This window comes from Opisthorchis viverrini (genome assembly GCF_000715545.1).
Source record: "Opisthorchis viverrini unplaced genomic scaffold opera_v5_193, whole genome shotgun sequence".
NCBI lineage: Eukaryota > Metazoa > Platyhelminthes > Trematoda > Opisthorchiida > Opisthorchiidae > Opisthorchis > Opisthorchis viverrini.
Genome location: NW_008751853.1, coordinates 411,857 through 424,687, shown reverse-complemented (window position 1 = coordinate 424,687; position 12,831 = coordinate 411,857). Strand labels below are relative to the sequence as shown.

At 42.5% G+C, this 12,831-nt stretch overlaps 2 protein-coding genes across 2 annotated transcripts; one reads left to right on the top strand and one right to left on the bottom strand.

Annotated features, from left to right (window-relative positions):
• Positions 1-1,046: 1,046 nt before the first annotated feature.
• Positions 1,047-3,657, top strand: T265_07997 (hypothetical protein; the record flags this gene model as incomplete). The annotated part of the gene is made up of 2 exons (XM_009173678.1): positions 1,047-1,714; positions 3,354-3,657. 2 exons carry the CDS (start codon positions 1,047-1,049, stop codon positions 3,655-3,657), a joined length of 972 nt encoding a protein of 323 aa, XP_009171942.1.
• Positions 3,658-4,090: 433 nt separating this feature from the next.
• T265_07996 (hypothetical protein) lies at positions 4,091-7,363 on the bottom strand (the record flags this gene model as incomplete). Its single annotated transcript, XM_009173677.1, has 2 exons — positions 4,091-4,277; positions 6,960-7,363. Coding segments are annotated over 2 exons (405 nt in total).
• Between the last annotated feature and the right edge of the window lie 5,468 nt (positions 7,364-12,831).

The window sequence follows — 12,831 nt, the reverse complement described above, 5'->3', positions numbered from 1 at the left end:
CCTTGCTGAGAAGGTGTCTTTATAATAAAATCTAGTTCTTCAGACGGTCACAAGTCAACCTGCAGAAATCCTGTAATTGTTAGTTTCTTCCGGGTAAGAATATGAACTTGCGGTTCTCTGCTTGCCAGCAATCAAACTAGCTTAAGCAAAAGAAAGGTTCCCCACATATCTTTCAAGGAATAGTGTTTTCACACTTTTCGAATAGCCTATCAAACAGTTTTCGTGCAACATACATTTATATGAGGAGAAGATAGCGTCACCTCAAAATGGTCATTCTGCTGGGTGAATTGCCCGACTCCAAAGCTCGTGCGATGAAAATAATTCTGAAGGCAAACCAGTGCTCAGGAAGAGATAAGCGAAGCTTTATTCGATACTTGATTTCAGGACTAATAGAAAGTTTTGTATGCACTCTCTGCTGGATCAGTACTTCAGTTGGGGTTACTGATGCTCAAAACGTGCTTCTAACGTAATAGGGGAATATAGTTTACTCAGATTGGTGGGGCGCAAGACGAAAGCGTGTTTCAGTAAGCTGCTATAAAATCCTCTCTCAGCTACTTTCCGATCATCTGCTCTGCTTTCATCATTTAATTGTAGGTATGTCTGAGATACCTTCCAACCTGCACTCCTCAGCGGAAAATAATTGTCATTTATCTTTCGAGCTGTCCTCGTAAGGTGAGTCGATCAACTGAATAACAAGATAATGGATGGCAAATGCATGATTGTCCGGCCAGAGGGCAAACGATCGATCAACGTTCCCATGACCGTTTGTCTACATAGGACAGAGTGAGCAACGTGGTGATTGGTTGGTGGGCCATGGACCAATCGGAGCCTCGCTCCTTCCAGGACAGGTGTACCGTTCACGTGAATTCGGGTCGTGAAACCCAGCGGGGAACTTATTCCCACTCCCGTTTACTGTCCATTTTGAGCACTTTATCGACAAAATCGATTCAGAATAGTGAGCAGGAAATGCAGGAATCCCGTGTTCATTCCAGCTACGGGACTTCACGTTCCCAACTGTGACATTAAATATTTCAGCACATTCCACAATGGCCAGCAAACCTAATCACCCCGCAGACAAGAAACCTCCTGCTTTCTTCATCCCTGCCTCTTATAAGGGAAATCAAGTCGTTCCACCTATTTCGGCCAAAGCCAGTCTGACTGTGGGCATTGCCGAGTCAGGTCAACAACTTGGAAATAACGTGGGACTAAGCTCAAGAGTTGGAACCCCACTGGGAACAATCGGAAAAGTTGCTTCCACAGACTCAGCAAGGTCAATCCCAGGGAAGCCCGGTAGTTACTTGCTGGCGTCGCCAAGTGGTGTTCTAGATCTATCCCTATACAACTATGTTCCGGTGACCGAAAAATCGGCAGGAAAACACAATGGGCAGTCAAACAGCCATGGCTTGGCAAATCAAGACCAGCCAGATGGAATCACTCACGAGTCCAAGCTGACACCTACAGACGGCGCGGAGACGGCTGTGGTGGAGAAGGAAAAGAAACGACGTCGCTTTCGAAGACCAAGGAGGAATAGCAAGCTGGATAGACTAATCCGCATTTTGGAAGATAAGCGAGTCGGGGATGACGAAGATGGTGAGGAACTGGAAGACTTGCAGCTGCCAAGATTGAGAAGAGTGCTGAACATAATATTTGTTACCCTGGGCGTTTGTTTCTTACTCGCAGTCATAACTGTGATCCTGTACACAACAATAGCCACGTAAGTAATCCATTATGCAGACAAATTTTCAATGTGCCTAGACAGAAGCGAGTGTATGCGAAATGTTTTTTTTCATTGCTTAGCTTACAAGTAGCCCGTTGATGTACGGATGATGAGGATGCAGCTGCACATGAGTGTAATTCATTAGTTCCAGAAGCGTGGAACCCTAGGTATCATTCTAGAGAGGAAATGACTATGGTCGCTCCTCCTGTACTTAAGGATAGCACGAGATTCCAGTCCAAACATGTGAGGTTTTTTTGGTTTATACGATACATAAAAGAGTTATAAATCGGACGCTGTGCACAAATAGCTAAACTGGGTAAAAAGTAGCAATGCGGAAGTGAGGTTGTTTTGGCGCTGCCATCATCATACTTTAAAAGATATTCTCCAGTTGGCGGATCACCTGTTCCGTCAGCGGCACATCTCGGGTTCGAGTTTCCATGACCCCGTATCCGCTCATTTCTAGTACGCGTGCTTGGATTTTACTTCAAATCACGAAAAGCTGTCTGGTAACGACTCAATAATCTACGATAAACATGCTATTGAAAATTGACGGAGTAGTCCGAGTAATTCGATGAACCGTTTCGATGAAGATTTCAGCCGGGGTTGACAGAGAAGAGCACCTGCATCTATCACAAGCTGAAAAATATGAGGATAAGCTGAAATGTTACACAGGAAATAAGTATGAGCTTCACCAGTCCCTAAAATGGGTGGACATTATTGTGTCTGTTTGCTACGTGGGTGTGCACTCTCACAGAGCCGAGTTTAGGCAGTGTTTGGAAATAAGTCACTGTTGGCCGTTGGCTTGTTCGCTGAGCTGGACAATTTGATTGCCAACGTTTCATCACCAATCTAGGCGACATCATCAGTGCGTTATTGGGGAGCATAGCAGTGCGTAGCATGGGGTTAGTGGTTGTGCTACCACCTCTAACCACTACGCTCCCCAATAACGCACTGATGATGTCACCTCGATTGGTGATGAAACGTTTGCAATCAAATTGCCCAGCTCAGCGAACAAGCCAACGGCCTACTACGCTACCTGAGCTACCGACATTTTCCTCTATAGAAAATAAGTCACTGTTTAAGAAACATGCTAGCTTCTAGACTACGACTGACAGTAATAAGCCTGCTGCCTTCTGTTTGAACAGGCATCAGCTAAAATTTTTGAAAATAGTAAAAAGAGAGTCCTACGATTATCCAGCCTTGAGACCTATCCTTTTGCGCACCATCCGTGTCTGTCTGGTAGCGCGGCATTCATCGGTAATGCTGTCGATTAGTCGTGCCTTGGTGCTTTCTGTCTTACGGTCACCCACTAACTGAAGTTTTGTTTCTTTTTTCTCTGGGGCGGCAAGTCACTTTCATGGTTAACCCGCATTCCATTAATCTTTACCAAACAGTTCCTTGATGCTAGTCCACAACTCACTCTCATTTTATGCTTATCAACGATTGTGGTGGTACATGCTATAGGATGATAAAATCATGTTTCCAAAACGGCATCCCAGTTCTCGGAAACATTTTCTACATCACCAGTTAGGATCACTAGAACACTCACCTGGTGTGGGTTAGCTGCGGGGGGGGCATTTGCAAAAGTCCGCGACCATGTTAAGCCCCGGGCAGTGCTTTTGAAGGACGATTTCAGGGCATATATGACGGTGAAGATTAACAATCATTTATTCAACAAAGGAAATATGCCCAGTCGGTTTAAGTTCAAGGACTACTGTCCAGTCGTGTCTAAGGCTGTACGAGCTCGTTTTGGGGTCAATAAACTGGACTACTGGGACGCGTTGACCGGTCATCAGCCTCTTTGGGATAGCTCTCGGGGCAAATCGGGATCCAAATTTCTTGTCACCTACAATCGACAGTTTGCCGCAAAAACAATCATCCCGGCGTCATTCACATTCTTTTGTCCTCTCCAAACTCCCGATTCCATTTGGATGGATTGAAACAGCTTTGGTAGCATGTCAGCAATATCGGTCGAACATACCAGGGTTAACAGGTACAGTTATTCAGTGTGAATCAGATATCACGGTTCTTCGTTTTAAAGGACAAGTAGCTGGAAGCTGATAAATGTGACAAACAAAGCAACTGATGTTTACTCACATATGGTTGTCACTCAGACCAGATGTTTTTAACTCTTGTTTGAGCTACGGTTCATGATTGTGCGCTTACTGAAATCCATGTAATCAGCATAGTTGTGTGGCATAAAACTGGAGGTTACTCATGAAACGCGTCCATATGGCTTATTGCCAACTGTGTGTTGACTAGATGAATGAGGCAATTTGTCTTCAATCCACTTGGCTTACTGGGGGGTTGTTTGAAGCATTTTTAGGAAGTGAACCCCCACTGAAGCGAACATGCACCTCTAATGTTAACACCCTAACCCTTGAGGATATGAAGAGCAGAACTGAAATCTTTTGGAGTTGCGGAACATGCGTCGGGCCAGATTGACCTTGCGAACATTGATTCACATTTCAAGTCTCCCAGAGTCATATTCACATTAATTTGCTTGGGCATCTGATCGCCGATGCATACACATCCGTTGTTGAGGACATAGTCTTTTGTTCTGCGTGTTTTGGAACACCAAGCCCACAATAGCCTTTGGGCATCTGCGCATAGAATAAAAGTTGAACAGAGGGATGGTTTGTTTACTTTGCCACATCTAATGGAACGTCTGGGTTCATTGTTCGTTTCATAAAGTAGTTGTGATATCATATGGAACGTGAGTAAATCATGGAACGAGTAACCCCAGCGTAAGAGTTCTGTCTCAAACCCTGTGGTGCTTTACATACAGACAGCAAGCGGTGAAATGCGACGCAATGGCTTGTAAATCTTGGTATCTTGTAAACGAAATTGTATCAATCAGTTGGATGCATTGGTTGAAAGCTGCTTGTCGAGGGAAAACAAATTCCATAGTTCCTCGGTTGGGATTCCTTGATGAAAGTACTGTTCTCACAGGCGTCCTTTGTTGTATCCTCCAAGTGAAAAAATATCCTCCATACAACCGATCCGTATTTTTATGCGTATGAAGTGTCAATGAAGCGGAAGTAATTATTCCAAAATTCAGTCTCAGGCCTGGGGGAGGAGGGCCAAAAATGTTAACCTTTTGGGTTGTAATTAGTCCCCTTATCATTTAGCTGCGATTGACATTAACAGCTTGACTAACTTATGAAGAAGTGAACATCTATCAGTTTTCATAAAAGAAACTACTCTCAGGGCTGCTGAAAACTCTGCGACAGCCCACGACCGGTTTCGCCCTTCCCTTCCAGGTAGGCGAACTCCCCGAGTTTCACCTTATGTTATGTTCTACTTGAACCCAAATTGGACTGTTTTCGAGAAATACACTCATTTGCAAATCAATTTGGTTTTCACGACAGACTGAATCTCTCGTTTATGCTATTCTATCAGTTTTCACCAACGTGTCCGAACTCGCTCCGTGGGTAACGAATGCTCATATTGAAGACTTAGGTGATTTGTACGATAATCGCAACTCTGTTTTATGCTTAGCTAACACGGCGATTCTGTGCACTATAGCTTATTTTAGCTTCACTCGCAGAGTGAAGTTCCCATGTGTGATTTTGTCATAACACAGTTCTGTGTTGTGCAGGCTTCGGAATACCGTCCTGTCCAATCCGCATTGGAAAGCAATCAAACTAAGTAACACTGTTGTGTGATTCTGTCATAGTATATTGTTTCAGTTGGCCGTCGTTGGTAATGTTGATTCTGGTGAAACACAGGATGTGTTTTCCAGTCCGAATGTGCGTTTGTGATGAAGAAACTCACCATTTTGAAATTAATTTTATACTTTTCTACAGTCTTAACTTCAAACAGATTCTCGTTCAGAATATTTCCTATTCTAGTGGTTTCACGCGTGCTGATCTCCATGTTTATGATAGTTCTTCTGATTAAGATACAATTTCCGTTCTCTCTAACAATTTTGTTAAAGGTGTTCTCAAAGTCCTTAGATTTTAGGGTTTTGGTTGGGGTTTTGGTGCTGATGGGCTCACAACCGATGTACATGTATGACAACGGCTGATAAAGTGAAATAAGTCGTGAGAAGCCACTTTCGAGAAATTGTCTCGGCTGGCTTTCATAAGAAATTTTGATTTATTCTGTGCATAAAGATGCGCCTTTTGGTCATTCATTCGTACCAAAAACGTTTCTCTAAAATCGTGTGGGTATGCAACATTATGATCAGAGTCGTCAGCGAATTTAAAGCTTCTCACATAAGCTTCGAACCCAACTTGTCCAAATGTCAGTACGTTACCTTATTCGCTCGGTCACTCCTGATCAGTGATTACTCACATAGCTTCTTAAAACTACGGCTCCATTGTGGAGTGGACCTGTGCTTGCAACACATGTGAGGTACCAAAGATCCGAATGACCAATGTGTGTAATGTTGACTTTGGTACACAGTGTACATCTCAAGTAAGTGTCCGTTCTTAGAGAATCCGGTGTTATTGCATATATATATATATATATACGATATAACTGTACGAGAAGCCGGTATTTTGGTGTATATTTCAGTAGACGGCTTCTGTCTGATAGCGTGACAGCCTTCGAGAGCGGACTCAACTTTCTCATGCCGTTATTACCTTTTAAATAAACAGTAAGTATCATTTGGGATGTTGTGTGAGCTTTACCGACCAGTAAACAATCGATGTGACAATTGCCGATCAACCCAATCCCACGGAAGACTTATGGCCGTATCAGTTTACTTACTAACTGATTCCATCCTTATACAACGATCCTGAGTAGTTGTCACATTATTCCGAAGACCTGTTCTCTATACACCGACGTTTTTTTCGCTGAAATGATTCTTCTACTGATCGCACTATCCATGACAAGATCGTTCAGCAGACAACCATCTTTGATCATAGCGTTCGCACAACACCCAACGTTGCCTCCTGAAAACTTACCACTCATCTCTAAATATCTCATGTATATACTGTTCAATTTTTGGGTCAAAAAATTTTCGCATCTGTTCTAATCACTGTAAATTCACTGTTAGCGATGTGGGAACGTAGCACCAGCTGGTCAGTCGTAGTGAGACTTCACTGGCTGTGTACAAAACATTCCCTTGCAAGCGTCTGCTGACGCCCTATTGCGTGGTGCATCGTGGCCTTCCTTGATGACTATGAGTGGGCTCTGTCAGTGAAAGGTGTTTACAATGGAAACAGAGGGGATTGACCAAGTGGTGGCTACTTTTTTGCAGTTTGTGACAATATGTCTCGACACCAACACTCACCATTCTTGAAGTTTGTAATTTTTTGTAGTTTTCGCAAAATGTTGTGTAACCCGTAAATGTGCGTAGTCATTTCTGGACTCTGACAGCTCCGTTGTCCAAGCAGAAGCGGACCTGTAACATTTCTCATTGATCAATATGCGTTTGACAGCGAGATGCATGCGTAGTTGAATGAGGATGAATAGGTGAATAGAACGATCGAGAAGTGCAACGGGATCTGATTCACTGGAAGAGGTTGGCGGAAAACGGGAGCGCAACCTTACAGCAAGAGACGTTGTTCGCGAGCGATGATGTCTATCTCCTGTTGTCCATGGGATAGATTCAATCAGCCCCCACATTGCCAGAACCTTGATAGTGGAGTGAACATGCGCCAGTGGTTGCTGGACAAGTCTTTCTTCCAAAGTCATTCAGCAACCCTATTCAGTCGACCAAGATGAGGAGATTGAAATAAGCCTTCTGTGCGCAGTACCTCGTAAATGAAATCTACAGCTCCGTAACCAAATAATACTTGTCGAAATGAGGATGATTTGATCCAAGTGTCCGTTAGGGTTGACTTTGGGATGGTGCCTAAAAACACTACCAAAACAAGTGTTTCGTAATGGCAATTAGATGGAGCACTTTTGACAACACAAAAAGTAAGGGATCTATCTATTTCTGGAGAATTCCCGTTTCTCGTTTTTGAGACACGTTTTACCTTCGGTGATTGCGGGAGGATGATAGTAATAGTACACTCATTTCTACGTCTCATAAACGTGACTACCAAGAGAACAGAACAAGCTTAATTACCTTTGGCTAAATAAAGTTTAAAAACAGCAAATTACTTACGCAAAACCACGCTTTTCGTATAGGATTCATTATTTTTAGACGTTTTCAGGATGACAATATCTCTGCACGATGTACGACCACGATACAGAACCAATCTTTCAAATTAAAACTATTCAAAAGGAACAATGGTATACATGAGTGAATTTTTGCTCAATTTATATGATAGATTTCCCACGGTTTGAAACTACACCCAGGCAGCTCAGTTCACATGAACATAGCCCCAGGGTGATATTCAACTATTCTCACATTTCTCCGAGAACGATTTAACTGCGATTTAGATACAAATCGCCTCATAGCTGATCCGGAAAATGGTAAATTCAGTTCAGAATAGTGAGGTGGGGTGCAAACTTTATCAAATACATATCGTATCATTTGATTATATTGGTTCTCCTGTTCTTTGAGCAGGAATGGAGGAATATATCGTGGGACAAGTTATATAGTATATGGGAGCTAGGTTTTATTCTGAAATTTATGCTACATTGTAGAATTATCGGCAAAGCAAATTCAATGTCGAAAAGAGCGGGAACCCCACATCGCATGGAAGCAGCAGAGGAACAAAGAACCTACTCTACTTTAAAAACATAATTTTGACGTAGTTCTTGGGACGGATGGACTTGGAGATCACTATAGCTTTGTTTTTCAGTTGACGGAAGCACCTAGCTCATATAGCTTAGAAGAACACTTTCTGCTTATTTCACACTTGTTGCTCAACGCGTACCTAATTGTTGGTGGGGAGTCTATGAATGACCTTCAACTTCGAGTTTTGTGAGCAGACATGTGGATGCTCAGTCTACGAGCACATGACAGTATGTGACCTTGTATACTACACCTCAATTTTGCCTGATCAACGGTTAGTAAGTATACCTGTGAAACACAGACCGAATGGTCATTATTCGCAGGTCACTTTTAGCTACGAACTTTGCCCGTCACGTGATTTGGATGTCCAAGAGAATTCTCCAGCTGTCAGTCATAACTACTGTACGTTATTCTTCACAAAACGATCAGTTCATCTTGAGCTGCTCTCGTTTCAACAAACAAGAAGTGTTTGTGGGGCTTCAGGCTCTGCTTACCAAAAGGAATAGGCGTTGTATTGCTAAGCGGTCTTAGCTCAAAGGTGGTATTTATGGGTGTCTTGTGCCTTTCAAATAAGTTGTGAGGCAGGAAAGAGTTCTACCGAAGAAATGCCCGTTATTCGGACTGGAGAACACTGTAGAAGATAAATGTATGGCGTAAACCAAAACTATTCAGATTGTGAGCGTTCGAGATGAATTCGCCATTTCTTTTCGCTTGGTGTGTTCATGACTGCATAACTTGTAGCTAATGGAAAGAAGGTACTTTTATCGCTGTAGCCCATGCTGCATAAAAAGCGCTGGGTAAAAGACCGAAATACACTCATTTTCCAAATGAATTTGTGGTAGCTGGAGACTCAGTTGGATCTGTCGTGTTTAATACTCTTCTCCTGAATGTTGAATCAACTGATTCTCTCGTTAACAACAAAGGTATTTGAAAATGTATATAACTCGGTAGCTGTGTACTGTTTGGTGTGTAAGTAGAGTAGACGAATGATGGAAACCTGGTGGGCCCCAAGAAGGACCAAATAAGTCGTGGGTTGTCGGGGTGTTTTAGCAAATTTGTGAGTGGTATTTTCTGTCAACCACCAGAACAGGTTATGTACAACAGTCATCCGCTCAGCGATTTGCTTCCCATGTTGTTACACGGGCAGCAGTACGCTAATCGGATCAAATGGTCTCATTGAGGAACACACCCAACCTAAAATTAAACATCTGATTCATCATCGCTTCATGGGATAGTCAAAATCCTCAGCTTGAATGGCGCCTGTACCATGTGACACTCACCTGCGTTATACGGCCCTTTTTCCCCTTAAACTACCCACATTAACAGTGGAGTTTTCAGCTAACTTGTCACTGAAATATTTACGGCTTTGGTCGTCAGCAACAGAATAGGCAGGTCCCACTGGCGGACCTGTAATGAGTGGCAGTTTCCTAGGTCACTGTTTCTGTTTTCAGCTTCACGAGGCTGAAACAACGGAACGGTCTTTCTCCTGAGTAGACTGTGATCAAGGGGTAAATTAGATGATGTTCCATCCAGCCCATTCCTAGAATTATTTGACCAGATGTGGTCAGAAACAAGAGTGTGGGGAAGTTGGGAGCGGGAGTCAAGCGTCTCGCCTGTCAGTTATACCATACGGACTAGAAAGTATATATTTCTGTCCACATGTACAAATTTCACATGGCACATAGGGGAAGCACACTTACAAACTCCGGAATAATGGCTGAAAATTCTAACTGCTATTTATATCCAGCTGATGAATTGTCTTGTTTCTTAGCACCAGACCACTATAAAAAGCACCTCATTGGTGAGCTCGGGACATAAATTTACGATGTTGACTGGTTTGTCTGGTAACGAATGCTTTTTTGCTCCTGAGACCTCTGCTCATATGTTCTCTTAAGGTGTGTCACTGATGATTCCCAATAGGGAGAAAACTATGGTAAGGTGTTTGTTGGACTCGTGAATTCGACTGGTCTAACGTGCACGATGAACTGGTCTGCAATGGGGATTTTGGGAATCTGTCTTGGGCTACGACTATAGCCCATTCTCATTTTGGAATGGGATATCACCTCCGGTTAGATGAGGTCTGAGATAAGCATTCGTAATGGTAGCTTCGTTTGAGCACATTCATCCATGCTACATAAGGTGTAAGGTAAGTTTCATCGGTCGAGTTAGCCAAATTCAATATAGGATTTTCGGAGTACAAACGAAACTCGTGGTGAGTAATACCACGATGGCACTGCGAATCCCCTGTGTAAATTTTCCCGTATCCGCGTGGTGCACTAATGATCTCTTGATGCGCATGGCCGTTTGACAATCAAGGCTGTTTTACTGGGAAAAGAAAACCTCTTGTAGACAATGAGCAAGCTGGAAAAGACACCACTTCACTTAGTTTTGCATTCTACTCGTTTATTATGGCTGGTAAGTCTCCAGTATTTATTCCTAATAAATCAATGAAAGATTAGATTCTGGGTAACACCAGTTGTTATTGTAATGTATAAACAACAGATCGATGCCCCTTGTGAATGCTTTTGAGTAGATCCAAAACCTAACTTGCTGAGAAACCGGGAATCACTGCATAGCTTTTCATCCCTGTTGCGACATACACTGTCGACTCCTTACTCAGAGGACGAAATAACGATTTAAATTTTCAAATCTCATTTCACCACTAAAATAGACTTTTCGACGAATGCAGACCTTCAGCGATGCTGCTTCGTGAAGAAAAAACAGCTCGGCAGGGCCTAACTACATGTGTATCACTTTGATAACGTCTTTTTGCCTACAATTTCTTTGCGAATCGTTCTGAGTTACCCTCTATCCGTCACAGACGTAGACAAAAGACTTCCATTCACAGTTTCGAATGTCTTTAACAAACTAGTACATTGTGATGAGCAAAAAAAACTGGAAGACATTTTTTATGTTGGAATTTGTAGCGCCAAATTTGTTTGGATTAGCTTAAAGCTCGATTTGACATTGTTGTTTTAAATTCAGACTCAGTTGCATCCGTAGACGATCAGATCGGCAGCAGTTGGCCAGTTCTCACGTCCCCAAGTTGAATATAGCTTCTCACGCTTGTGTGATTAGGCAGAGTAAATGCAAGTATCATTGAGATACAAATGAAATAGGCAATAAAAAATTGTGCAGTGACAGATTTTCAGTAAAGTTTTACTTGAAATCAGGGTGCCTCAAGAGACCACATCCCTTGCGCTATGTTCTGAGTCTTAGCAGAAGTAGTCTAAAAGCCCAAATGTTACAGCTTATCCTACTTTGGAATATTCTAGGATCACGGTATCAGCAAAGTGCGGTATGATTTCTGTGTCGTCAGTGCACATGCATTTGGTCTAGTGGCTGATGTGGAGGGATACACGGAGAATATCTATACGCATGTCTGGTAAATTGCCCCCCTAGAACTGGGGTTGCAATTTGCAAAATGGTTCACTATTTCGTCAAAAAAAGATACGTAATTATAGCATTAAATCACTAGGACACTTCGGAGCTTGTTCATTAGCAACTATGTTATGGAGAAGCAGTGTTTAAATGAACCCAGTTTGAATCAATACTATCGACCGTCAATCGGCTAGTGATAAATCATATACCACACGCACATCGAACAAATGATCTCGCACGTGTGAGCTAGAAATATCGATCAATACTCTCCCATCGTCACTGTTCCTGACAATTCTAATGGATAATTAAATGGGATATCCGTGTTCATCGTAAATTTAACGTTTATGGGAATATGCAGCTGAACTGACCATTCGTCACTTCAAATAATGGGAAAACAACAGCACATTGATTGCTTTTACTCTGTCATTGAACTCGTTTCCGTCAAATTGAAGGTCGCTAATTTGCTTTTGACTGCGCACTTCCAAACAAGCGATGAAGAGTGGAACTTTGCTGTCCTTTGCTGTCCAGAAAAACCAAGTTCATCACCTCTTCAGGGAAGAGAAACTGAGAAAGACAGGTGTTTTTGAGGGCTCACCTGCAGTCACTACTCATAAAAACTACGCAGATGCGCATAACTAAAGCATGTTATATTAGAATGATTGCAAACAGAGGTAGTTGGATTCGGTACGGTTATAGTAAGGAAGACAAGTATGAATTCGTGGTTCTCTTATCGAGATTTCGTTGAGCACTATCGAACTAAAACTTGCGAAGAACATTGGGAAATGATGGAATTTTGATAGCAACACGCGACAAGAGCCGCGATTTTTTCTGAATACATTAATCTTCTAGGTTATAACCATTGAAATGTAGCCTCGGCTGATGAACGAGTCCTCCACACACCAAATCACTATGTAGCTGGATGTGTTAATTTCGTAATCCACAGTATATGCTCAGCAGACTAACGGGTAAGGTCTCAAAACCATCCCCCTCAGAATACTTTTACCTCAAGTTTAATAGTTCTGACATGCAACAACGGTAGTTATACCCCTCTCAGTGTATAGGAGGTCTGACTGCCTACATAGATTGTGACTTA